This window comes from Staurois parvus, unplaced genomic scaffold (genome assembly GCF_062004578.1).
Source record: "Staurois parvus isolate SC_StPar_1 unplaced genomic scaffold, SC_StPar_1.0 ptg000109l, whole genome shotgun sequence".
Taxonomy (NCBI): domain Eukaryota; kingdom Metazoa; phylum Chordata; class Amphibia; order Anura; family Ranidae; genus Staurois; species Staurois parvus.
Genome location: NW_028317905.1, coordinates 1,269,678 through 1,294,406, shown reverse-complemented (window position 1 = coordinate 1,294,406; position 24,729 = coordinate 1,269,678). Strand labels below are relative to the sequence as shown.

General features: G+C 46.0%; 1 protein-coding gene across 1 annotated transcript in view; it reads left to right on the top strand.

Annotated features, from left to right (window-relative positions):
- Positions 1 to 3,416: 3,416 nt before the first annotated feature.
- TRIM3 (tripartite motif containing 3) overlaps positions 3,417 to 24,729 on the top strand; it is a 47,575-nt gene continuing 26,262 nt past the window's right edge. Inside the window, exons 1-2 of the mRNA XM_089671635.1 lie at positions 3,417 to 3,539; positions 12,051 to 12,195. Of these exons, the coding sequence (XP_089527761.1) occupies positions 12,083 to 12,195 (113 nt within the window). The 5' untranslated portion in view covers positions 3,417 to 3,539; positions 12,051 to 12,082. The remainder of the gene's footprint in view (positions 3,540 to 12,050; positions 12,196 to 24,729) is intronic.

Below are 24,729 nucleotides of genomic sequence, written 5' to 3'. Positions count from 1 at the left end.
TCCATCTTCTCATCCTTCTCCATCTTCTCATCCTTCTCCATCTTCTCATCCTTCTCCATCTTCTCATCCTTCTCCATCTTCTCATCCTTCATCTTCTCATCCTTCATCTTCTCATCCTTCATCTTCTCATCCTTCTCCTACTTCTTCTCATCCTTCTCCTACTTCTTCTCATCCTTCTCCTACTTCTTCTCATCCTTCTCCTACTTCTTCTCATCCTTCTTCTACTTCTTCTCATCCTTCTCCTTCTTCTCATCCTTCTCCTTCTTCTCATCCTTCTCCTTCTTCTCATCCTTCTCCTTCTTCTCATCCTTCTCCTTCTTCTCATCCTTCTCCTTCTTCTCATCCTTCTCCTTCTTCTCATCCTTCTCCTTCTTCTCATCCTTCTCCTTCTTCTCATCCTTCTCCTTCTTCTCATCCTTCTCCTTCTTCTCATCCTTCTCCTTCTCCTCATCCTTCTCCTTCCTCATCTCCAAGGGCATTTAAATTAAAGGTACAGTGTTCTGCACTAATTTAAAGGCTCTCTGAAGCCTAGAAACCCTTTTTATAAGTCATCTTCGTAGCGAATAAATTCGCATCGAATCAAATTTCTTCCTGAAATTCGCCGAATCGAATTTTTGAATACTTCGCTCATCTCTACTCCCAATGATGGGACACTATTCCTCCCAATGATGATGATGATGGGACACTATTCCTCCCAATGATGATGATGATGGAACACTATTCCTCCCAATGATGATGATGGGACTATTCCTCCCAATGATGATGATGATGGGACACTATTCCTCCCAATGATGATGATGATGATGATGATGGGACACTATTCCTCCCAATGATGATGATGATGGGACACTATTCCTCCCAATGATGATGATGATGGGACACTATTCCTCCCAATGATGATGATGATGGGACACTATTCCTCCCAATGATGATGATGATGGGACACTATTCCTCCCAATGATGATGATGGGACACTATTCCTCCCAATGATGATGATGATGGGACACTATTCCTCTTCCTAACACCAAATGTGGCGAAGTTTATGTCCACTGATGCCAGGAAAATGTCCGCTGCTGCTGGCCACAGTCCGGCTCACCTAATATAAATAAATAAACTAAAAGGTGATACTTGATGAATAATTAATGTGACATATAAATGTATATAAATCAAACCATCATTGTGCTAAATTATGCCATATGTGCTCAAACAATAATATCAATACAATAATAAATGTGCAAATATAATTCATAAAGTGCATACATAAATTAAAAAGTCTTTTTTATATAAATATGTGCAATGTGCAGGTGAACTTCTTAATCCCTCTTTCCAGGTGCCGTGCAGTCTCAATATGCGCTCACCTTAATATTTGCCCAAATAAATTTAGGCAAATAAACTTTTAGTCCTTCCAGGACTGGTGGGATAATGCTCCTGTATATGGTATTCCAGATGGAAGTGTAGGCCTGCTCAGATCCTCCCAAGATCTCCTCTTACTCCATACAAGTAGCCACTCGTGGATAGACCTTTGGCGAGCATGTGAAAATCTCCTATTTCCCCTCCTGGGGACACCTCCTCCTCATATCCACCTTTCCTCAGTAATGGATATATAAATTAAATGGAGAAAAGAAAGACCATGGTGCCTTATCCTTTGATGTAAGAGTAGTTTATTGCTGCCAGATGCGGTGATACAGCAGTTCTATGGCACTTATCTGGTACAGGTATGCAGAGCTTGTAATGCACTCTGCCTCTCTGTCTGCCTCTGCTGGAATCGCTGAGCCTCTCCGATGCAACGTCGTGACGTCAGAGCCCCTCCCCTACGCGTTGCATCACAGGGTCACGTGACTTCATCAGGGGGAAAATGATTACATCAAAGGATAAGGCACCATGGTCTTTCTTTTCTCCATTTAATTTATATATCCATTACTGAGGAAAGGTGGATATGAGGAGGAGGTGTCCCCAGGAGGGGAAATAGGAGATTTTCACATGCTCACCAAAGGTCTATCCACGAGTGGCTACTTGTATGGAGTAAGAGGAGATCTTGGGAGGATCTGAGCAGGCCTACACTTCCATCTGGAATACCATATACAGGAGCATTATCCCACCAGTCCTGGAAGGACTAAAAGTTTATTTGCCTAAATTTATTTGGGCAAATATTAAGGTGAGCGCATATTGAGACTGCACGGCACCTGGAAAGAGGGATTAAGAAGTTCACCTGCACATTGCACATATTTATATAAAAAAGACTTTTTAATTTATGTATGCACTTTATGAATTATATTTACACATTTATTATTGTATTGATATTGTTTGAGCACATATGGCATAATTTAGCACAATAATGGTTTGATTTATATACATTTATATGTCACATTAATTATTCATCAAGTATCACCTTTTAGTTTATTTATTTATATGAGTGACACATGTGATTAAGTATTTATAGGAGGAGCGCGGCATTATAAGTATATACAATTGATTATTAGATACACAATCAAGTGAGTTTGTGAAAGTGTCCGCGCACCTAGCACAATATTTAGGTAGTTTATTATTATTACTATTGATATATTGAATACCTCAGGTATAGTAGCTCACAAGTATTCACTTTTAAATTGTAGACCTCCGGCTCACCTAAAGTGTGAAGGACAATAGACTGGCCCTTTGTATAGAAGTCCGGAGACCCCTCTGCTGTAAATGATCCGTCACGGACAGCTTGGTGTCATCAGATACCGCAGTGTACCTGCAGAGGTCTAGGAGTCCAAGCCTCCAGGGGTCAGGGCTGTCAAGGTGGCAATAGGGGGACCCATCTACTCAATATTAGGTGGGTGGTCATGTTATGGCTGATCTGTGTATATTTTTGTCAGCCCCCCTCACAGGTGTGTATTGGGGGGGGGGCTGTTGACGCCTGTTTTTATTTTCTTACCCATCTTGGATATTGGGGGGACCTCTGTACTCTGTATTCTAGCTCTCATGTCTCGGTGTATATATTGTGTATATTGATGTATAATTATCGGATATAATTACATGCAGACACGTATTCCTGTCTCCTGATTGGACGATACCATAGGCGCCCGAATCTCAGCGCCTGTCCTGAAGGAGACACTGATCGCCAAGCACCTCGATATTCAGAGTGGCGTACACCCCAATAATCCTGCACTAGTGGGGGAAATTTGAGGGGACCAAGGGGGCTGAGGCGAGGTGGGGCAGAATATCTATTTCCAGCAGGTGAGTCGGAGGTGGAACGGGGGTGAGGTAAGGTGAGCGGGTGAGGTGGGGCGATGTATGAGGGTGACGCCACTCACACCGGAAGTGCCAGTCCCGGGGGCGGGGCACTGTACTCACTCAAGGTTCTCCTGTCGAGGTTCCCGCTCTCCCACTAAATACGAAGCGGCCAATGGGCGACGATCAAGTGAGGTCACGGCGTCTGAGGGCGGGGCCGGTGACGTAATCGGGGTCGTGTGATGGGAGTCGCTGCAGTGACGTCACCGCTCTCAGCTGTTCGCTACAATGGCAGCCGGGGAGGCCTGAGCGGAGGAAACCCACCGGTACCGACCGATCGACCCCCTCCCCCACCGACCTACCACACCCTGCACCATCCGCATCCACCCTGTGTGTTCCCCGCCCATCCTCCACTTGTCACTGCTCCCTTCACCCATAATCCACCCCGACCTCCACCTGTCATCAAGTCCTCCACCCATCACCTGCCTCTAATACTTGTCTCTGAGTCCATCCATCACCTACCTCCACCCATCCATGTCTGTGTGTCCTCCACCCATCTCCAGCCTCCATCCATGTCTGTACGTCCTCCACGCATCTCCAGCCATGTCTGTGTGTCCTCCACCCATCTCCAGCCTCCATCCATGTCTGTACGTCCTCCACGCATCTCCAGCCATGTCTGTGTGTCCTCCACCCATCTCCAACCACCACCCATCCATGTCTGTGTGTCCTCCACCCATCTCCAACATCCACTCATGACTGTGTGTCCATCCACCCATGACTGTGTCCTCCACCCATCTCCAACATCCACCCATGTCTGTGTCCTCCACCCATCTCCAACCACCATCCATGCCTGTGTGTCCTCCACCCATCTCCAACCACCACCCATGACTGTGTGTCCTCCACCCATCTCCAACATCCACCCATGACTGTGTGTCCTCCACCCATCTCCAACATCCACCCATGACTGTGTGTCCTCCACCCATCTCCAACATCCACCCATGACTGTGTGTCCTCCACCCATCTCCAACATCCACCCATGACTGTGTGTCCTCCACCCATCTCCAACATCCACCCATGACTGTGTGTCCTCCACCCATCTCCAACATCCACCCATGACTGTGTGTCCTCCACCCATCTCCAACATCCACCCATGCCTGTGTGTCCTCCACCCAACTCCAACCACCATCCATGCCTGTGTGTCCTCCACCCAACTCCAACCACCATCCATGCCTGTGTGTCCTCCACCCAACTCCAACCACCATCCATGCCTGTGTGTCCTCCACCCATCTCCAACCACCATCCATGCCTGTGTGTCCTCCACCCATCTCCAACCACCATCCATGCCTGTGTGTCCTCCACCCATCTCCAACCACCATCCATGCCTGTGTGTCCTCCACCCAACTCCAACCACCATCCATGCCTGTGTGTCCTCCACCCAACTCCAACCACCATCCATGCCTGTGTGTCCTCCACCCATCTCCAACCACCATCCATGCCTGTGTGTCCTCCACCCATCTCCAACCACCATCCATGCCTGTGTGTCTTCTCCACCCATCTCCAACCACCATCCATGTCTGTGTGTCCTCCACCCATCTCCAACCACCATCCATGTCTGTGTGTCCTCCACCCATCTCCAACCACCATCCATGTCTGTGTGTCCTCCACCCATCTCCAACCACCATCCATGTCTGTGTGTCCTCCACCCATCTCCAACCACCATCCATGTCTGTGTGTCCTCCACCCATCTCCAACTTCCATCTATCCATGTCTCTGTGTCCTCTACCCATCACATACCTCCATCCATGTCTGTGTCCTCCACCCATCTTCAACCTCCATCTATCCATGTCTGTGTGTCCTCCACCCATCACCCGTCTTTAAGTCCTTCCAGCCTCCATCCGTGTCTGTGTGTCCTCCACCCATCTCCAACCATCCGTGTCTGTGTGTCCTCCACCCATCTCCAACCATCCGTGTCTGTGTGTCCTCCACCCATCTCCAACCATCCGTGTCTGTGTCCCCTCCACCCATGCATGTCTGTGTGTCCTCCACCCATGCATGTCTGTGTGTCCTCCACCCATCACCAACCTCCACCCATCCATGTCTGTGTGTCCTCCACCCATCCATGTCTGTGTGTCCTCCACCTATCACCTGCTTCTAATACTTGTCTCTGAGTCCTTCCAGCCTCCATCTGTGTCTGTGTGTCCTCCACCCAATCTCCAACCATCCATGTCTGTGTGTCCTTCACCCATCACCTGCCTCTAATACTTGTCTCTGAGTCCTTCCACCTCCACCCATGTCTGTGTGTCCTCCACCCATCTCCAACCTCCACCCATGTCTGTGTGTCCTCCACCCATCTCCAACCACCATCCATGTCTGTGTGTCCTCCACCCATCTCCAACCGCCATCCATGTCTGTGTGTCCTCCACCCATCTCCAACCGCCATCCATGTCTGTGTGTCCTCCACCCATCTCCAACCGCCATCCATGTCTGTGTGTCCTCCACCCATCTCCAACCGCCATCCATGTCTGTGTGTCCTCCACCCATCTCCAACCGCCATCCATGTCTGTGTGTCCTCCACCCATCTCCAACCGCCATCCATGTCTGTGTGTCCTCCACCCATCTCCAACCGCCATCCATGTCTGTGTGTCCTCCACCCATCTCCAACCGCCATCCATGTCTGTGTGTCCTCCACCCATCTCCAACCGCCATCCATGTCTGTGTGTCCTCCACCCATCTCCAACCGCCATCCATGTCTGTGTGTTCTCCACCCATCATCTACCTCCTCCCATTTATATCTGTGTGTCCTCCATCCATGTCTGTGTGTCCTCCACCCATCTCCAACCTCCACCCATCCATGTCTGTGTATCCTCCACCCATCTCCAACCAATCATGTCTGTGTGTCCTCCACCCATCTCCAACCAATCATGTCTGTGTGTCCTCCACCCATCTCCAACCTCCACCCATCCATGTCTGCGTGTCCTCCACCCATCCATGTCTGTGTGTCCTCCACCCATCACCTACCTACCTCCACCCATCCATGTCTGCGTGTCCTCCACCCATCGCCAACCTCCACCCATCCATGTCTGCGTGTCCTCCACCCATCGCCTACCTCCACCCATGTCTGCGTGTTCTCCACCCGTCCCCAACCTCCATCCATGTCTATGTATCCTCCACCCGTCTCCAGCCTCCATCCATATCTGTGTCCTCCACCCATCACCTACCTTTCTTCCGTGTCTGTGTGTCCTGCACCCATAACCTACCTCCTTCCTTCCGTGTCTGTGTGTCCTCATCCCATCGCCTACCTCCTTCCATCCATGTCTATGTATCCTCCACCTGTCTCCAGCCTCCATCCATATGTGTCCTCCACCCTCCATCCATATGTGTCCTCCACCCATCACCTACCTTCCTTCCGTGTCTGTGTGTCCTCCACCCATAACCTACCTCCTTCCTTCCGTGTCTGTGTGTCCTCCACCCATCGCCTACCTCCACCCATGTCTGCGTGTTCTCCACCAGTCTCCAACCTCCATCCATGTCTATGTATCCTCCACCTGTCTCCAGCCTCCATCCATATCTGTGTCCTCCACCCATCACCTACCTTCCTTCCGTGTCTGTGTGTCCTCCACCCATCTCCAACCTCCACCCATCCATGTCTGTGTATCCTCCACCCATCTCCAACCAATCATGTCTGTGTGTCCTCCACCCATCTCCAACCAATCATGTCTGTGTGTCCTCCACCCATCTCCAACCTCCACCCATCCATGTCTGTGTGTCCTCCACCCATCACCTACCTACCTACCTCCACCCATCTATGTCTGCGTGTCCTCCACCCATCGCCAACCTCCACCCATCCATGTCTGCGTGTCCTCCACCCATCGCCTACCTCCACCCATGTCTGCGTGTTCTCCACCCGTCTCCAACCTCCATCCATGTCTATGTATCCTCCACCCGTCTCCAGCCTCCATCCATATCTGTGTCCTCCACCCATCACCTACCTTCCTTCCGTGTCTGTGTGTCCTCCACCCATCACCTACCTTTCTTCCGTGTCTGTGTGTCCTGCACCCATAACCTACCTCCTTCCTTCCGTGTCTGTGTCTCCTCATCCCATCGCCTACCTCCTTCCATCCATGTCTATGTATCCTCCACCTGTTTCCAGCCTCCATCCTTATGTGTCCTCCACCCATCACCTACCTTCCTTCCGTGTCTGTGTGTCCTCCACCCATCACCTACCTTCCTTCCGTGTCTGTGTGTCCTCCACCCATCACTTACCTCCATCCATCCGTGTCTGTGTGTCCTCCACCCATCACTTACCTCCATTCATCCGTGTCTGTGTGTCCTCCACCCATCACCTACCTCCATCCATCCGTGTCTGTGTGTTCTCCACCCATCTCCAACAACCATCCATCTCCAACCTCCATCCGTGTCTGTGTGTCCTCCACCGATCACCTACCTCCATTTGTGTCTGTGTGTCCTTCACCCATCACCTACCTCCACCCATCCATGTCTGTGTGTTCTCCAGCCTCCATTCATATCTGTGTCCTCCACCCATCTCCATCCATGTCTGTGTGTGTGTCCTCCACCCATCTCCATCCATGTCTGTGTGTGTGTCCTCCACCCATCTCCAACCACCATCCATGTCTGTGTGTCCTCCACCCATCTCCAACCACCATCCATGTCTGTGTGTCCTCCACCCATCTCCAATCCATGTCTGTGTGTCCTCCACCCATCTCCAATCCATGTCTGTGTGTCCTCCACCAATTTCCAGCCTCCATCCATATCTGTGTCCTCCACCCGTCTGTGTGTCTTCCACCCATCACCTACCTCCATCCATCCGTCTCTGTGTGTCCTCCACCCATCACCTACCTCCATCCATCCATGTCTGTGTGTCCTCCACCCATCACCTACCTCCACCCATCTCCAACCACCATCCATGTCTGTGTGTCCTCCACCCATCTCCAACCACCATCCATGTCTGTTTGTCCTCCACCCATCTCCAACCACCATCCATGTCTGTTTGTCCTCCACCCATCACCTACCTCCATCCGTGTCTGTGTCTGCTCCACCCATCTCCAGCCTCCATCCATATTTGTGTCCTCCACCAATCACCTACCTCCATCCATGTCTGTGTCCTCCATCCGTGTCTGTGTGTCCTCCACCCACCACCTACCTCCATCCGTGTCTGTGTGTTCTCCACCCATCTCCAACCACCATCCATCTCCATCCGTGTGTCCTCCACCGATCACCTACCTCCATTTGTGTCTGTGTCCTTCACCCATCACCTACCTCCACCCATCCATGTCTGTGTGTTCTCCAGCCTCCATTTATATCTGTGTCCTTCACCCATCTCCATCCATGTCTGTGTGTGTCCTCCACCCATCTCCATCCATGTCTGTGTGTGTCCTCCACCCATCTCCATCCATGTCTGTGTGTCCTCCACCCATCTCCATCCATGTCTTGGTGTCCTCCACCCATCTCCAACCACCATCCATGTCTGTGTGTCCTTCAACCATCTCCATCCATGTCTGTGTGTCCTCCAACCATCTCCATCCATGTCTGTGTGTCCTCCAACCATCTCCATCCATGTCTGTGTGTCCTCCAACCATCTCCATCCATGTCTGTGTGTCCTCCAACCATCTCCATCCATGTCTGTGTGTCCTCCAACCATCACCTACCTCCATCCATGTCTGTCTTCTCCACCCATCACCTACCACCATCCATGTCTGTGTGTCCTCCACCCATCACCTACCTCCATCCATCCATGGATCTGTGTCCTCCGCCCATCACCTACCTCCATCCGTGTCTCCTCGTCCTCCACCCATCACCTACTTCCATCCGTGTCTGTGTGTCCTCCACCCATCTCCAGCCTCCATACATATCTGTGTCCTCCACCAATCGCCTACCTCCATACGTGTCTGTGTGTCCTCCACCCATCACCTACCTTCATCCATCCGTCCGTGTGTGTTTTCCAGCCATCACCTACCTCCATCCATCCATCCGTGTCTGCGTGTCCTCCACCCATCTCCAGCCACCATCCGTGTCTGTGTGTCCTCCAGCCACCATCCGTGTCTGTGTTTCCTCCACCCATCTCCATCCGTGTCTGTATGTCCTCCATCCATCACCTACCTCCATCCGTGTGTGTGTGTGTGTGTGTTTTTCCACACGTCGCCTACCTCCATCCAGCCATGTGTGTGTGTTTTCCACGCGTCACCTACCTCCATCCATCCGTGTGTGTGTCCTCCACCCATCACCTGCCTCCATCCATCCGTGTGTGTGTTTTTCCACGCCTCACCTACCTCCATCCATCCGTGTGTGTGTGTGTTTTCCACCTGTCACCTACTTCCATCCATCCGTGTGTGTGTGTCCTCCACCCATCACCTGCCTTTATCCATCCGTGTGTGTGTGTGTCCTCCACCCGTCACCTGCCTCCATCCATCCGTGTGTGTGTGTCCGCCACCCATCACCTGCCTCCATCCATCCGTGTGTGTCCTCCACCCATCACCTGCCTCCATCCATCCGTGTCTGTGTTTCCTCCACCCATCTCCAACCTCCATCTATATCTGTGTGTCCTTCATCCATCACCTACCTCTATCCATATCTGTGTGTCCTCACCCATTACCTACCTCCATCCGTATCTGTTTCCTCCACCCATCACCTACTCCATTCGTGTCTGTGTGTCCTCCACCCATCTCCAACCTCCATCCGTGTCTGTGTGTCCTTCACCTTTCATCCGTGTCTGCGTGTCCTTCACCCATCTCCAGCCACCATCCGTGTCTGCGTGTCCTCCACCCATCTCCAGCCACCATCCGTGTCTGTGTGTCCTCCACCCATCTCCAGCCACCATTCGTGTCTGCGTGTCCTCCACCCATCTCCAGCCACCATCCGTGTCTACGTGTCCTCCACCCATCTCCATCCGTGTCTGTCTGTCCTCCATCTGTGTCTGTGTCCTCCACCCATCACCTACCTCCATCCATCTCCAGCCTCTTTCCGTGCCCTCCCCCCATCTCCAGCTTCCCTCTGTATCTGTGTGCCCTCCATCCATCACCAAACTCTAGTACTTGTCACTATGTACTTCCAGCCTCAATACATGTCTGTGTGTCCTCCACCCGTCACTCGCCTCCTGTGTGTGTCATTTTTCAATCCAGCCTCTATTCATGTCAGTGTGTCCTCCACCCTTTCAGCCTCCTATGTCATCTTTGCATTTCAGCTATCTATACATCTTATCTCCATTAGTGTACTGTAGAGAGCCTCCTCTTCTTCTCTCTACCTGTCCTGTAGAGCCTCCACTATTTCAATACACCAGTTCTGCACAGCCTCCTCTCCCTCCTGTCGAGCCTTCATTTCTTGAATACATCAATTCTGTACAGCCTCCACTTCCTCTATCCACATGTCCCATAGAATCTCATCTTCCTCTATACATCTCCCCTATAGAGCCTCTTCTTCTGTACAGCCTCCTATTTCTCTATGCATATGTCCCATAAAGTCTCTCCTATGCATCTGTCATGTAGAGCCTTTTCTTCCTCTATCCCTTGGTCCTGTATAGCCTCTCTTCCTCTGTCTGTCTGCCTTGCAGAGCCTCGTCTTTTTCTAGCCATCTGTCCTGTAGAGCCTCTTTTTTCTATCCATCCATCCTGTAGAGTTTCCTCTCCCTCTGTTTGTTCTGTAGAGGTTCTTTTGCTTTGGTCTGTACAGTCTTCTATTCCTCTGTCTGTCCTGAGTCCTCTCTTCATGTATACATCTGCTCTGTAGAGCCTCCTCTCCCTCTGTCTCTCTGTCCTGTAAAGCCTCCTCTCCCTCTGTCTCTCTGTCCTGTAAAGCCTCCTAGTGCTTTCTCTTCCTCTATTTTGTAGAGCTTTCCTCTATAGTCTCCTCTTCCACTATCCATCTGTTTTGTAGAGCCTCCTCCTCTTCCTCTATATGTATTTATTTGTTGAGCCTCCTTTTTCCTTTATACATCTGTTCTGCAGAGCCTCCTCTTCCTATAGAGCCTCCTTTTTCATCTATCCTTTCCGCTTCCACTAGTCCTTGACATAGTAGAGCCTCTTTCTTCTCTATCCATCTTTATTCTAGAGCCTTCTTTTCCTCTAGCCATCTGTTCTGTGTAGTCTGCAGTTCCACCATCCCCGACCCTAGTACAGCCTCTTCTTCCTCTATCCATCTGTCCTGTAGAAAGTTTTTTTTCCTCCATATATCTTTCCTGTAGAGCCGCCTCTTCCACTATCTGTTCTGTAGAGCCTCCTCTTCCACTTGCCATCTGTTCTGTAGAGCCTCTTTTTCCGCTATCTGCCTGCTCGTTAGAGCCTCCGCTTGCACTGCCCGCCTGCTCGTTAGAGCCTCCGCTTGCACTGCCCACCTGCTCATTAGAGCCTCCGCTTGCACTACCCGCCTGCTTCTTAGAGCCTCCGCTTGCACTACCCGCCTGCTCGTTTCAGCCTCCGCTTGCACTACCCGCCTGCTCATTAGAGCTTCCGCTTGCACTACCCACCTGCTCGTTAGAGCCTCCACTTGCACTACCCACCTGCTCGTTAGAGCCTCCGCTTGCACTACCCACCTGCTCTGTAGAACCTCCTCACTCTCCATCTACATATCTGCATTGCAGAGTAGAAGAGGTTCAACAAGGAGGTGAGATAAAATGAGAGTAGGCAGTATGAGATGGAAAGGACTCCCTCTATCAGTCTGCCTTGTACAGCCTCCTCTCTTTCTATCCCTTTTGTCTGCCTTTTATCTTTTCTCTATCTGTCCACCTTTAGAACATTCTGTCCTAATCTGTCCACCATGTACATCTTTTCTGTTTCATTTTTTTTTCTCTCAGGTGTTTCTTTAATTCTCTTGCCTTTTGTGCTTAGGTTATTAAACAGGTCCAAGTGTAAATACGGTCATGGCGAGTCCAGTGGTGCGTCAGATTGACAAGCAGTTTCTCATCTGCAGTATATGCTTGGAGCGCTATCACATTCCTAAGGTCCTGCCATGTCTGCACACCTTCTGTGAGAGGTGAGTGTACGTTCCGGAGGAAAAGAGAGAAGATGCTCCTCTTATTTCCTGTGTACATATAACAACCACCTATGTAGCTCTGATGGCATGTACTACTTATCCCATCTGGCTACTGTTGATACTTTTGCACTGGCCCTAAAGGCAGTGTCCATCAGTTCCTTTATCTGGTCCTCAAATTGAATTTGGCTGACTCTTTGGCCAGTATTGAATGTGAATGATTGCAACAGGTCTTGAAGTTGTAAACCCACTGAAGTGCTTTTTTGAAAGGCTCGTGTATCGTATAATTGTAGAGGAGGAGGAGGCTGATTGTCTTCATGGATATGTACATCATTGTGTTGATGTGAAGTAAGACATTGATGTCTTCATAAGAGAAAAGGGTGCACAAGCCTTGCGTATGACCTCACACACAAATCTTTTATTTGGAAGTAACAGATGTATACTCACAAACGCCAAGTAAAAGCAAGCATGTCATGACCCTCAATGGTCCATAATCCTGAGTACTGTGCAAGTCCCATACACAGAGATGGACATTCAGAGCATGGCTCATGACTTCCATATAAAAGATTTGTAATGCGCAAGGCTTATGTGCCCTTTTCTTTTTCTTATCTTCCAGTGGCTTTTTGGGCTTCCCCAGCCCTCAGGGAGCTGCACACCTTTTCCAGACCAAATTGAATACAATAATTTGTGTAGATCTCTCCACACATGCCATATCCGGTGTTGAGAGCGGAGGAGGTTTTTATTCTTTCTATTGATGTCTTCATGGTTGTGTACAACATTGTGTTGATGTGAAGTAAGATGGGATGGTAGACACTGATGTCTTCATAGACGTGTACACCATTTGGGTTGATGGGATGGTAGAGATTGATGTCTTCATAGATGTGTACACCATTTGGGTTGATGGGATGGTAGACATTGATGTCTTCATAGATGTGTACACCATTTGGGTTGATGGGATGGTAGACATTGATGTCTTCATAGACGTGTACACCATTTGGGTTGATGGGATGGTAGACATTGATGTCTTCATAGACGTGTACACCATTTGGGTTGATGGGATGGTAGACATTGATGTCTTCATAGACATCCAAAACGCACTCTCTGCTCCTCACAAGACCTCCTATTCTCCAGTTCCCTGGTCTTTCTATTGATGTCTTCATGGTTGTGTACAACATTGTGTTGATGTGAAGTAAGACATTGATGATGTCTTCATAGACGTGTACACCATTTGGGTTGATGGGATGGTAGACATTGATGTCTTCATAGACGTCTGCACCGTTTGGGTTGATGGGATGGTAGACATTGATGTCTTCATAGACGTCTACACTGTCTATGAAGACATCCAAAACACACTCTCCCCTCCTCACAAGACCTCCTGCTCTCCAGTTCCCTGGTCTCCTCCTCCCATGCCCCTCTCCAGGACTTCTCCCATCCTCTGGAACTTACTACCCCAATCCATCAGACTGTCCCCTTCCCTCCTCACCTTTAGGTGCACCCTGAAAACCCATCTCTTCAGAGATGCCTACCAAGCCCTCACCTAACTGCTTATCTCCTCCGCTCTTCCCACCACTCCATCCCCCACAGCTATTTCCTCCTGTACCACTCTCCCCTCCCTCCTAGATTGTAAGCTCCAAGGAGCAGGGCCCTCGAACCCCTTGTGTATTGTATTGTTACTGTACTGTCTCGTGTACTGTCCCCCACTATAATGTACAGCACTGAGCAAACCGTTGGAGCTATATAAATACTGTATAATAATAATGGATGGTAGATATTGATGTCTTCATAGACGTGTACACCATTTGGGTTGATACGATGGTAGACATTGATGTCTTCATAGACGTGTACACCATTTGGGTTGATGCGATGGTAGACATTGATGTCTTCATAGACGTGTACACCATTTGGGTTGATGCGATGGTAGACATTGATGTCTTCATAGACGTGTACACTATTTGGGTTGATGCGATGGTACACATTGATGTCTTCATAGACGTGTACACCATTTGGGTTGCTGTGATGATAGACATTGAGGTCTTCATAGACGCGTACACCATTTTGGTTGATGTGATGGTAGACATTGAGGTCTTCATAGACGTGTACACCATTTGGGTTGCTGCGATGATAGACATTGAGGTCTTCATAGACGTGTACACCATTGGGGTTGATGTGATGGTAGACATTGATGTCTTCATAGACGTGTACACCAGTTGGGTTGATGTGAAGTTGTTTCATTGATGTCTTCATAGACGTGTACACCATTTGGGTTGATGCGATGGTAGACATTGATGTCTTCATAGACGTGTACGCCATTTGGGTTGATGCGATGGTAGACATTGATGTCTTCATAGACGTGTACGCCATTTGGGTTGCTGCGATGATAGACATTAAGGTCTTCATAGACGTGTAAACCATTTGGGTTGATGTGATGGTAGACATTGATGTCTTCCTAGACGTGTACAATAGTGATGCACCAGTATATCAGCCTCTGAAAATAGACTTATCAGTATAAAAAAAGTATATATATATATATATATATATATATATATATATATATATATATATAAATTTCAATTTCTGTCCAAATTTTGTTACTTTCAATAAGTTATTTTAAGTTACTGGATTGTATTTTATAAATTCTTATACATTTAAATTCACAATTCACAGAATTGTCATACTAAAGGCTCATTTTACTTGCTTTTAACACAAGGATAAGGATTTTTATTCCCCTGTGGGGCTATCATGCGGCTTTCCAGGGAGGCGCTTGAAACGCCGGCGGGGGACCCCAGTAGAGGAGGATTCAGGCTGTACAGAGCAGGTAAGTATAACATGTTTGTTATTTTAGCAAAAAAAAAAAACAAACTAAGATGTAATGTCGCTTTAAGGTTTGACAATAAAACCTGGCAATTGGTTTCTATGCAGAGCTGTACCAGATTTTGCACTGTCTAGTTTTAGTAAATCAACCCAATGGTGTTGATATGGAGGAACATTGTTTTGGGGAGTATGGCTTTTCATGGACTTAAGACTAGGGATGCACTGAAATTCCGGTGCCCAAAACATTTCGTCCAAAAACGCCCCTTTCAGCCGTTGGCCGATATGGGAAAAAAAGCACTGATACAGGTGCCGAAAAAACCCCGCCCATTGCCGTCGCCCTTCCGCCGCTGCCGCCACCATCCGCCGCTCAGTAGTTTTCAGTCTTGCCTGAGAAACCATCAAATGACCCCAGCACTAGGCATAGGGATTAGTGAAGGAAAGATGGCCTCCACTCATCTCTATGCCCTTGAAGGTTCGTAGCGATTTCACTTCCGGTTCCGGACAGTTGTTTATTTGTTTAAGCACTAGATCAACGCCCCCTTTTTTGATCCAATGCTTTACATTGCAGAGGAGAGATGTGGGGTCTTTTTGACCCCACATCTCTCCATAAAGAGGACCTGTCACTAATTATTTCTATCACAAGGGATGCATGCATTTCTTGTGATGAGAATAAAAGTGATTAAAATTTTTTTTTAAAGGGACAGTACAAAAAAAAAATACATTAATAAATAAAAAAGTTTAAAGTGCCCCCGTCCCCACGTGATCTCATATAGTGGTGAATGCATACGTAGACTATGCCCACATATGTACATGGTGTTCAAACCACACACATGAGGTATCGCCACGAATGTTAGAGCAAGAGCAATAATTCTCGCACTACACCTCCTCTGTAACTTTACAGTGCTAACCTGTAGAAATTTTTAAAGCCCATCACCCATGGAGATTTTTAAGTACCACAGTTTCACGCCATTCCATGAGCGTGGAATTTTAAAGTGTGACATGTTTGGTATCTACGGTATTTATGCACTGTAATATCCTCTTTCATATTTTACAAAAAAAAAATGGGGTATTTTTTTTTTTTTAATCAAAATGTATTTTTTTTCCAAAATATATATTCATTTTTAAAAAGCTGCACATTTTGGTTTCGGTTTTTGGCCAAGTGCATTTTGAATTTTCATTTTGGTGCACCACTAGTTAAGACGTTGTGTTGTTGAAGTATAGGGTTACAGTATGTCTTAAAATAAAAGTGTTTGACAATGTTTTATTGCTGAACTGTAGAGTTGTGTTCATGGAAATGCTTGGACATTGGGTTGATGTTGAAATGTATGGTTATATATTCATGGAAGTAATGGTCATTGCGTTTAATGTGGAGGTATAGTGTTTTGTCTTCCTGACAGTGTCTGGTATTGTGTTACTGTTGAGGTGTGGAGTTGTCTTCTTAGAAGTGTTTAGACACTGTGTTAATGTTGAAGTATAGAGTTGTCTTCATTGAAGTGTTTTTACATTTCTGTTTGTTGTTTATAGTTGTGTATCCATGGAAGTGATTATCACTGTGTAGATGTTGATGTGTAGGGTTATTTGTTCAAGGAAATCTTGGACATTGCATTGATGGGGTGTTGGGTCGTGTGTTCATGGAATTGTTCGGTATTGTGTTGAGGTGTAGGGTTAATAGCCAATAAGTTTGCACGCTCCCAACTGTATCAATAACTCCTATACGCAAAAAGAAAACAGAAACTTTCACCCTTGAAAGTAAATGTACATAATAACTAAACACGTCTTTGTGATGAATGTATCTAACCCAATCTTATCATATAAACAAACTAATTAAATAAAATAATATAATAAATAATACAAATACTAATAAAAAAAACTGTCCAAAAATAAATAAAATCGTCCCAAAAGACATAAAAGTCCAATAAATAAATGTCACAAAATGTCTTTTCCACCTCCAAATCACATTGTGTCACTCTGTAATAGTCCAACGTACCGTTTCCAAAATCTCCGTGGACCTCAAAGAAATAAACTTATAATAGTGTATTACCTTTTTAAATGAACCAACAAAAGTGCAACAAATCGTGTATCATGCAAACTGCATAACATGTGCACTGAAACTCAAACGTGAGAAAAAAAAAAAAATATATATATATTCTAATAATATATATATATTATAATAATATATATAAAAATGTGATTATATCTCAAAATACACACGTGAATATGTTCAAAAAGTGAACACTCCAACTGCAAACAATACAAATCAGTGGTCACCTCTGCAAATAATAATTAACAGATAATATTATGAATAATAAGATAAATATTATGACCAAAAAGTGATAAGTTCTCCAACAATATAAATGATAGTGCAAAATAAAGTGAATCATTCCAACTGGTGCAACAATGGATAATTACCCTATGTAGGTAATAGCAAGCTCTACTTCAAACAATGGTTGATAACACTCTCCAGGCTTCTTAGTAATCCTGTTGTAATTTTTCCATGATCCTCATAAGGTAAAATCGGAGATTAGAGACTATATAGTAAACTGTAACAATATTTATTAGGTAGCTTACATTTAAAATCGAGGAAAACTACTTCCAGCATAAGGAACATTCAGGTGTAGTCCTAATGTGGCAAAAACTGTATGTTCCCCAAACAAAGATGGCCGCGACAGCATTTCCGGTTCCGCGTGAGTGCGTCAGTGTCACGTCCCGACGTGTTTCGTCACTTCCTGGACTTTCCACAAGGGATCCCTTGTGGAAAAGTCCAGGAAGTGACGAAACATGTTGGGACATGTGACGTCTGACGCACTCAAGCAGAACCGGAAGTGCTGTCACGGCCATCATGAAGGTTCAAATCATTGTGATGATTTCAAAAAGACAATATTTGCCTCATATTGGTGGTGGTAGATGTTGTGTAAGCATGGAGCAGGTTCATGATTGTTTCTTTATGAAAACATTGGGCTGTTGGGAAAATAATGTTGAACATGATGTTCCCAGAGCCTGTCTTTTTATCTTGATGGATTGAATAATAAAGAAGCCTACTGTTTGTACATTGGAGTGTCGCTACTTCATCTTCATGTTCACTGACTGAGCAGGCATACAGGCACATCCAGCAGCATGGGATCTCTGGCAGGTCAGCCTTGAGCAGTGAGGTCCCTGCATGCTGTTTCCCAGGAAAACAATGTTGTTGCTGTGGTAGGGTGACATTTGCATTTTCCTGGAAGTGTTGGATGGTGTTGGTGTGGTAGGGTGACATTTGCATTTTCCTGGATGTGTTGGATTGTGTTGCTGTGGTAGGGTGACATTTGCATTTTCCTGGAAGTGTTGGATGGTGTTGGTGTGGTAGGGTGACATTTGCATTTTCCTGGAAGTGTTGGATTGTGTTGGTGTGGTAGGGTGACATTTGCATTTTCCTGGATGTGTTGGATTGTGTTGGTGTGGTAGGGTGACATTTGCATTTTTCTGGAAGTGTTGGATTGTGTTGGTGTGGTAGGGTGACATTTGCATTTTTCTGGAAGTGTTGGATTGTGTTGATGGGATTGTGTTGATGTGAAGGAACATTCTTATGTTTTTGTTAGTGGTGCACAGAAATGAAAGTTCTGGACCGAAACAGAAAATTCAAGATGCTCTTGACTGGAAACCGAAATGGATAGTTTGGGGGGTTTTTTGTTTTTATTTTTTATCTATAATTGTATTATATTTGACTTTTTAATTAATATATCATTAATTTAAATGAATATAAATTTAAAAAATACAATCCACTAATGTAAAATAACTTTTATTGAAAGTAACACAAAAATGTGGACATAAAATTAAAAATACATAGATAAAAAATTTTGCATTGAAGTTAATGGCATGCGATTTTGCATCAAAATCAGTTATCTGTACCTTTTTGGGTCATCAGCAAAACCCTATTTTTGTCAGATATATCGGTGCATTTTTCGGTGTAGTTTTCGTGGAGGTGTCAGACATTCTGTTGCTCTGGAGAAAGATGATTCGTTCATCTTCATGAAAACATTTTACATTGTCTCGAGGAGAAGGCTGATACTTTTCTTCATGGAAGCATTGTGTTGGTCTTCATGGTGATGTTGTGGAAGACGGAGACATGGGGGGCTACCTGTAGGACAGATGTGATGTGTTCTACATTGCCCTAAATTAGACCAGTGTTACCCAGACATTATGCTGAGTGGGTCTGACCATAGTGGGCAGCACAGTGGCTATATGGTTAGCACTTCCGCCTAGCAGTACTAGGGTTGTTGGTTCAAATCCCAACCACGGCACCACCTGCCTGGAGTTTGCATGTTCTCCCTGTGCCTGCGTGGGTTTCCTCCGGGTACTCCGGTTTCCTCCCACACTCCAAAAGACATGCTGTTAGGTTAGTTGGCTCCTGTCTAAATTGCCCCTAGTATGTATGAATGTAAGTTGGGGACCTTAGATTGTACACCCCTTGAGGGTTAGGGACTGATGTGAATGTACAATATATATATGTAAAGCGCTGCGCAAATTGATGGAGCTATATAAGTATCTGAAATAAATGAATAATAAATAGCGACATTAAAGGCAATCTAAACATGTAATGCAGCAGCTTCATCAACAAACAAACAAAAAACATTTTTTTTTACCTGCCCTCACTGAGCGTAATTCTCCTTCGTTTTGTGTCTCACCTGCTCCCCTCTCATACACTGCAGCTCAAAGTGGGAAGCTTTCAGGAACAGAGGCAGAGCTGCCAATCCAGAAAGCAGAGGGTGCAGTTAGGTGTAGTCAGATGTTGTTTGACCAGCTAACAGAAATAAGAAAAAATACCCCCTGCGCTGAAATGGATAATCCCTATCCCAAGCTGCTCACACCCTCCTTGAACCACAAAATGAAATATAACTAAAATAAAAATGGTGTAGCTCTAAATAAATACTAAACCATGTGCATCAATATATGAGAAATAAATCGATGATACCCTGAAGAAGTCACGTGGTTATCGTGACGCAACGCGTCGGTACGCGGTGACATGACTTCCAGTGCGTGTTGACGTCATTTCCGGCGCGGCCGCAATATTGGGACACCAGGAACCATGCAAGTACATCCATATTATGGGGAAAAGCTGGATGTACGTTTTATATCATGTGAGTGGGCAATTTTATCATGTTTTGGAGCAAATAAAAATACTGATTCACACTATGGAGGATCTTTTTTGTCTTTGCTATGATCCTTTGGTGTGAGCGGCTGCATAAGAGTACCAGGTGATTGGAGAGCTCAGGAGGATTATTAAGTCTGCTGGACTATCCAGGAGGGTCCTTTAGGTGACGTGGTAGTTCCTGTGCAAACGTGGTTAATCCATATAGCGAGCTGGCCCTTGTGGTCGCTGTGAGGAGGTGAGGGGGCACTCTGGCCACTTGAGGATATAATATCACAAGTTGTTTGGCACCATATTCACCTCACGCTGTGCTGATTCGATTTACACGCCATTTATTTGTGTTTGTGCATGAATTATTGGATTTATTGGCCTTTAATTCGAGTGGACATTTTTGATTTATCACATATTGTGTTTATGATTATTGTGCACTTGTATAATTGTGTTCCCAAGTAGGGAATCGCCTGTTTTCACTTGCATTTAATCCCCCAAATTGGGGATATATATGTAGCTGGGGGGTCACTTTATAGGTTGTGTTCATTCACTTGTGTGTGTTTTATACACCATATATGTATTTATTTTTCATACATTGATTTATTTCTCATATATTGATGCACATGGTTTAGTATTTATTTAGCGCTACACCATTTTTATTTTAGTTATACAAATAATAACTAATATAAATGATAATCCGGCGCACGCGCAGTATTCGTCTTTCGCGGGTAGTTCCTACGCATGCGTGGCTCTCATAAAGTTGGTCTTTGGACTTTACAAAGGACTGCTGGGAGATTCAAAGCAACCTTCATCTCCCACACTGGGGTAGGACTATGATGACACTGCTGTCAGTCACACAACACAGCTTATGTGTCCATCCACGCCGAGTGATGCGGTTCAAGCGGCCATCTTAGAGGTGGAAGGCTGTTCATCCTCTGCAGACACTACAGAAGCGTGAGATCCCTATATTTTGCAACTGTGGAAAGTGGTTATTTTGAAGCCATCTAGGCTATTAAACAAGGCTTTTAATTATATTTAAACATGTGAGTGGCCTTATTCTATATTTCTATTCTATATGAAGTGGCAGCAGGGGCGGACTGACAGCTCATGGGGCCCCTGTGTCCAAGCACACCCTAAAAAGTCTATAAAAAAAAAAAAAAAAGTGTAACGGGCATTTCATGGGGCCCCCTACTGACCCCGGGCCTACGGGCAGTGCCCAAGTGCTTGAATGATCAGTCCGCCCCTGAGCAGTAGTGACTCACATTCTGCTGGACTTATTCTGTAATGTCGAAGATCTCCTTTAGCTTCTCCAAGCCACTTCTTCAGTTTGGACCTGAAAAAGTGACTTGGAGAGGCTATGAAAGGTCTTTGACATTACAGAACAGGAACAGGACTGGCTGAATGTGACTGACTACTGCTAGCCAGTGGCATCCTGAGGTAGATGCGGGAGGTGCGTGCCGCACCGGGTGACACCGGACCCGCTCCACAAAAAGGTAAGTTGTAAAGCAAGCCGAAGATCCCCGCAGGATGGATCAGAACTGCGGATTGGGGAGCATAATGGATCAGAGTCCGATTCATTATGCTCAATCCGCAGATCCGATTCATTCTGCGGAGATTGTCAGAGGGGGTGTCACCAAGTGTTATCGCACCTGGTGACACCAACCCTAGGGACGCCCCTGCTGCTAGCTATACCAAGACCAGAATAAATGAGAACTTCCATAGCCTATGAAAAAGGTACCAGGGGCATCTCATGGGGCCCCCTACTGACCCTGGGCCCTCGGGCAGTGCCTGAGTTTCCAAATGGTCAGTCCGCCCCTGAGTAGCAGTATTACACTATGTAGTTTCTTTTTCTATACACCATTGAGGAATTCATGGAGGAATAAAGTGGAGGTGATTAATATACCCAATCAGGGTGGAAAAAGAAGATTTGATCTCTTTTGGAGGGGGTATAGGATCCCGTATATCCTATAAAGCTCATTACTCACCTCTATCTGGTGAGTGCGGTTAATATCATTTCTCATGTGGTGGATAGGTGGAAGCACATTTCGAATAATTTATTATTTGTTTCAATGGGAATAAGAACTTATTTTCACATGGACATTTGATTTTATATGTTTTTTTATTTTTTTTATTCACTTGTGTAATTTTGTTTGTAGATTTTGCGCTGTTTTTTGTTATTTTAGTTATTGACCAGCTAACAGGTTTTTGAATCAGTTACAATGCTGATAGCCATGCCCCCCCCGCAACTTCTCCTCCTCCCACCGCAATGCAAGCAGGCACTGCCTACACGAGAGTGACAACTCTGCTCCAAATTCAGTGTTGTCACACCATCACAAGAAGCTGCACTAGATAAACTTCCACTAGCAAACTCAAGTATTTGTGGGATTTGCAGGATGACCAAGAATGAAGATACAACTAGAATTGTGTGACGCAGCACCTCTCTAATGGGGGGCCGGAGTTCTACTTTAAACAGGAAGACACGTGCAGGTCACTGCTGAGGTTCTGTCATCTCCTCTGACTTGAGGAACTCTGACCGAGAAGGTACAAAAAGTATAGGATGCTTCCCTCAAACACAGGAAGTTACTAAGGGAAGTTCTGACAATGAGGGACATTTATAGATACCGACACAGGAGGATCATCTCCAGACTTCCCTTTTCTGGACTTTTACTTCTCATCAGTATCTCCTATTTACACATCATGAGTGCGGTTTGCACCCCTGCTGTATATACAGACTCTGCACAGTACCACTTCTCTTGTCCTGGATGCCGGGTGTAATTCCCAGTATCTGTTCTTATCCTGTATGTATGGACTCTGCACAGTACCACTTCTCTTGTCCTGGATGCCGGGTGTAATTCTCGGTATCTGTCCCCATTCTGTATGTATGGACTCTGCACAGTACCACTTCTCTTGTCCTGTATGCCGGGTGTAATTCCCAGTATCTGTTCTAATTCTGTATGTATGGACTCTGCACAGTACCACTTCTCTTGTCCTGGATGCCGGGTGTAATTCCCAGTATCTGTTCTAATTCTGTATGTATGGACTCTGCACAGTACCACTTCTCTTGTCCTGGATGCCGGGTGTAATTCCCAGTATCTGTTCTAATTCTGTATGTATGGACTCTGCACAGTACCACTTCTCTTGTCCTGGATGCCAGGTGTAATTCCCAGTATCTGTTCTTATTCTGTATGTATGGACTCTGCACAGTACCACTTCTCTTGTCTTGTATGCCAGGTGTAATTCCCAGTATCTGTTCTTATTCTGTATGTAAGGACTCTGCACAGTACCACTTCTCTTGTCCTGTATATTGGGTGTAATTCCCAGTATCTGTTCTTATTCTTTATGTATGGACTCTGCACAGTCCCACTTCTCTTGTCTTGTATGCCGGGTGTAATTCCCAGTATCTGTTCTTATTCTGTATGTATGGACTCTTCCCAGTCCCACTTCTCTTGTCCTGGATGCCGGGTGTAATTCCCAGTATGTGTTCTTATTCTGTATGTATGGACTCTTCCCAGTCCCACTTCTCTTGTCCTGGATGCCGGGTGTAATTCCCAGTATCTGTTCTTATTCTGTATGTATGGACTCTGCACAGTACCACTTCTCTTGTCCTGGATGCCGGGTGTAATTCCCAGTATCTGTTCTTATTCTGTATGTATGGACTCTGCACAGTACCACTTCTCTTGTCCTGGATGCCGGGTGTAATCTCTGTGTCTACTTACTCATGATGTATGAACAGTACAACTTCTGTTTTTTCATATCATGAATATAATTAATTCATTCATGTATTTTATTATTCTTTGTAAAAGCTGCACAGTATCACTTCTCTAGTTATGTTTAAGTATTTCTAAACCCACAACAGTACAATCAGTCTGTATATACAGTAAAGCATGCTTGTTATACTCACTGTGGAATCTAAGGAGTTAATCCTCCACATTGTGTTAAAAGGCTGTTTGATCCTGTCTTCTCTGATCCTCCCTTTTACTGTGCCGAATCCATCTACTAATAGTACAGAGCTCTAGGAGTTACTCTGCACATGATCAGTTTAGTGTGTATGGCAAGAGTATTTTTTTCTTTCGGAGAGTGCATGTGATCTGCACAGGGCCAATAAGCACTGTCCAGACAGAGGGTTAGGGGTTATGCAGCCTCACAGGACAGTCAGAGCAGAATTAAAACTCCTCCTACAGGATTAACCAATGCTTAGCTTGACACTGATAGAAGTCATAAGACTGCTATATACTGCTGATGAGAAAAGGTATTTAGCAGTTTATATTTACTAAAATAAATGTATTTCTATGTTGTGTACTGTGGGAGACCTGATATAGTGAATGCAGGGTCCAGGGAGACCGGATATAGTGAATACGGGGTCCAGGGGGACCAGATCTAGTGAATGCAGGGTCCTAGGAGACTAGATCTAGTGAATGCAGGGTCCTGGGAGACCAGATCTAGTGAATGCAGGGTCCTGGGAGACCAGATCTAGTGAATGCGGGGTCCGGGGAGGCCGGATCTACTGAATGCGGGGTCCGGGGAGATTGGATCTAGTGAATGCGGGGACCGGGGAGGCCGGATCTAGTGAATGCGGGGTCCGGGGAGGCCGGATCTAGTGAATGCGGGGT